At 47.7% G+C, this 2,342-nt stretch overlaps 1 protein-coding gene across 1 annotated transcript in view; it reads right to left on the reverse strand.

Annotated features, from left to right (window-relative positions):
• Positions 1-2,072, reverse strand: part of CD2 (CD2 molecule) — an 8,560-nt gene extending 6,488 nt beyond the window's left edge. The window contains exons 1-2 of the mRNA XM_010170981.2: positions 1,970-2,072; positions 1,320-1,616 (exon numbers count right to left, since the gene is read on the reverse strand). Coding sequence (XP_010169283.2) covers positions 1,320-1,616; positions 1,970-2,072 — 400 coding nt within the window. The remainder of the gene's footprint in view (positions 1-1,319; positions 1,617-1,969) is intronic.
• Positions 2,073-2,342: the final 270 nt, after the last annotated feature.

Here is a 2,342-nt window from a genome sequence, read left to right on the forward strand (position 1 = left end):
GGAACCTGCTTTGGCAGGGGGGTTGGACTGGATGATCTCCTGAGGTCCCTTCCAACCCCCACCATTCTGGGATTCTGTGAAACTATTATTTTTTTGCAACTGTTTGTCCAACCCTAGTAACAAAGTATAATCTGGCCAACAAATGACTCTAACACCCGACTAATTACTAATTACTAAAGGACTTTACTTCCAACACTGCCATCAGAGGTAAGGCAACCTCTCAGCTGCACAGCCAAAGAAATGATGCAGCACATAGCTAGGTTGGCACCTCAACCTGAAACTGAACCCCAGGAAACCCCAACGACAGCTCAGTGGCTTAAAGCATGAATAAACAGCATCATGCCCTGATGGCTTCCTGAATCTGTAGACAGTTTGCAATCATAATAATTCCCAAAGTAGTGAGACATCCTCACTGCTCAGCATTTGGTTAGTCATGGGGCCTCCTGCTGTGCAGAAACCCTGCTAAAACCTTTCCAGCTGGCCTTGCTGCCTCATCAAGGCATCATTTCTGTAGAGCCAGCTTGTGCCCACAAACTCAAGAGGTTGGCAGAGGGGTGCACGCTGCCTGGAGAAGGACAGAGCAAAACCATCCTCTTGCTGGGGGAAAAAAACCCAACAAAACATGCTGTCCTAGAGCTTGGAGGTCTGGAGAGGTGCAGAGAGCAGCCAAAAAGGAGCAGAATAGCCATCCTCATCTTCCCTACTCATCCCAAAAGCTTTAGGCTGATGCTGCTCTGATCTTTCAGGACAAGATATAGCACAGGAATGGAGGCTGCCTTCATGCTTTGAAGCCACACAGCTAAAATCCCCAGGCGTGTGCTTAAGCATGCTTTGGACAGCACAATCTTCATATTTCTTGTGTTATGCTGTGCAAGGATAGGGTGCAGGAGTCTTCTGCCCCTGCAAATTCAACTCCTTATTGTGGTGTATCTCATGGGGGGTGACTCTTGGCTATTTTTTATGTTAGAGCAAAAAGGGAGTGGGATTGCATTGCCTATACAGGTATTTAGTGCCACCTGAGCTCCTGAGCTCTCCTCAGGAGGCTAGCAGATGCAACACAAGGTGCTCACCTTGCTGAAACAGTATCTAGAGAGGGGAGTCAGAGAGAAGCAGGGGAGCAGAAAGCATCAATAGGAGCAAGAGAAGGGAGAAGAGCAGCTGACTCCTGTCAGCGGCAGGAGGAAAGAGGTAGTCCCCCTAAAGTCCCCCTCACAGATGTCCCCCTAAAACAAAAAGGGGAACAAAGAGTGGAAAAGGTTGTCAGAGAGAGCAGGAATACCAGATCTCATTCAGCTATGCTGAGAAGAGCAAAAACTCACCCTGAACAATTAACATTGTCTCTTCTTCTGCCTTCAGTTTTCCATCCTGCTGGTAAACAATCACCATGTACTTTCCACTGTCCTCTTTCACCACCTGCTCAACTTGCAGAGTCCCATTGAGGAATATCTTACATCTGCACTCGTTCTTGTTCACATAGTACTTAACTTTCCTATCTTTTATCTGAAGCAACCTTTCTCTGTCTCTCAGCCATGTTGCATGGTATATGCTCCCAGAAGCAGCGATGTTGAGAAGAACCGACTCATTCACGGCTGAGTAAATCCAGTTGGTGACGGAACCTGGGAAGGGAAGCACAACCAGCCCATCAGCGTGTCTCCAGCAGCCACAACAGTGACCCAAAAGGTTGTCACTTGCTACCCCTCCCCAAGTTGCCTAAGCCTCTCTGCATTACTGATGCTGTCTTCTTCCCCTGCTCCCAAGCACCTCTTGATCATTCATTAGATAAATATCAGCACCCAATTTAATTCTGAGTGGCAAGGAAGCTAAGAGTCTGGCTTTATACTCTGGCTGACTTACTAGGAGTGATTTTGGATACCAAGATTGATGGCTGCCCGTGAAATTAACCCTGAACTTAACACTTCCTGAAAATTAGGTCACTTTTGCATGTTCTGCACATGGCACAGGCTGGTACCCAGAGCACCCATCACTGCAAACACTACTGCTGACAGCAAGAATACAACCCTGGACAGTATGATCAGCTCAGCAATAACAGTGATGGCCATCATAATAGTCATAGTAGCCCAAGTCAAGCAGTGGGTGAGTGTAAGGCACTGAGCTGGAGACAGACCCAGTGCTCCCAGCTTGCAGTGCCCCCTCCTCACCCATCCCGGGCACCCTGCCCCGCTGGAATATATCCACCTGACTTTTCTAGCACAGGATCACAATGGGGCAAGTAAGGCAGAGAGCAACAAACATCTAACCACATCCTGTGAACTGATCAGAGACATTAGGAGATAAGCAAAGGCCAAAAAAATTACAGAATCATAGAATGTTGTGAGTGGGAA

Source organism: Antrostomus carolinensis, unplaced genomic scaffold (genome assembly GCF_000700745.2).
Source record: "Antrostomus carolinensis isolate BGI_N321 unplaced genomic scaffold, ASM70074v2 scaffold31676, whole genome shotgun sequence".
Lineage (NCBI taxonomy): Eukaryota > Metazoa > Chordata > Aves > Caprimulgiformes > Caprimulgidae > Antrostomus > Antrostomus carolinensis.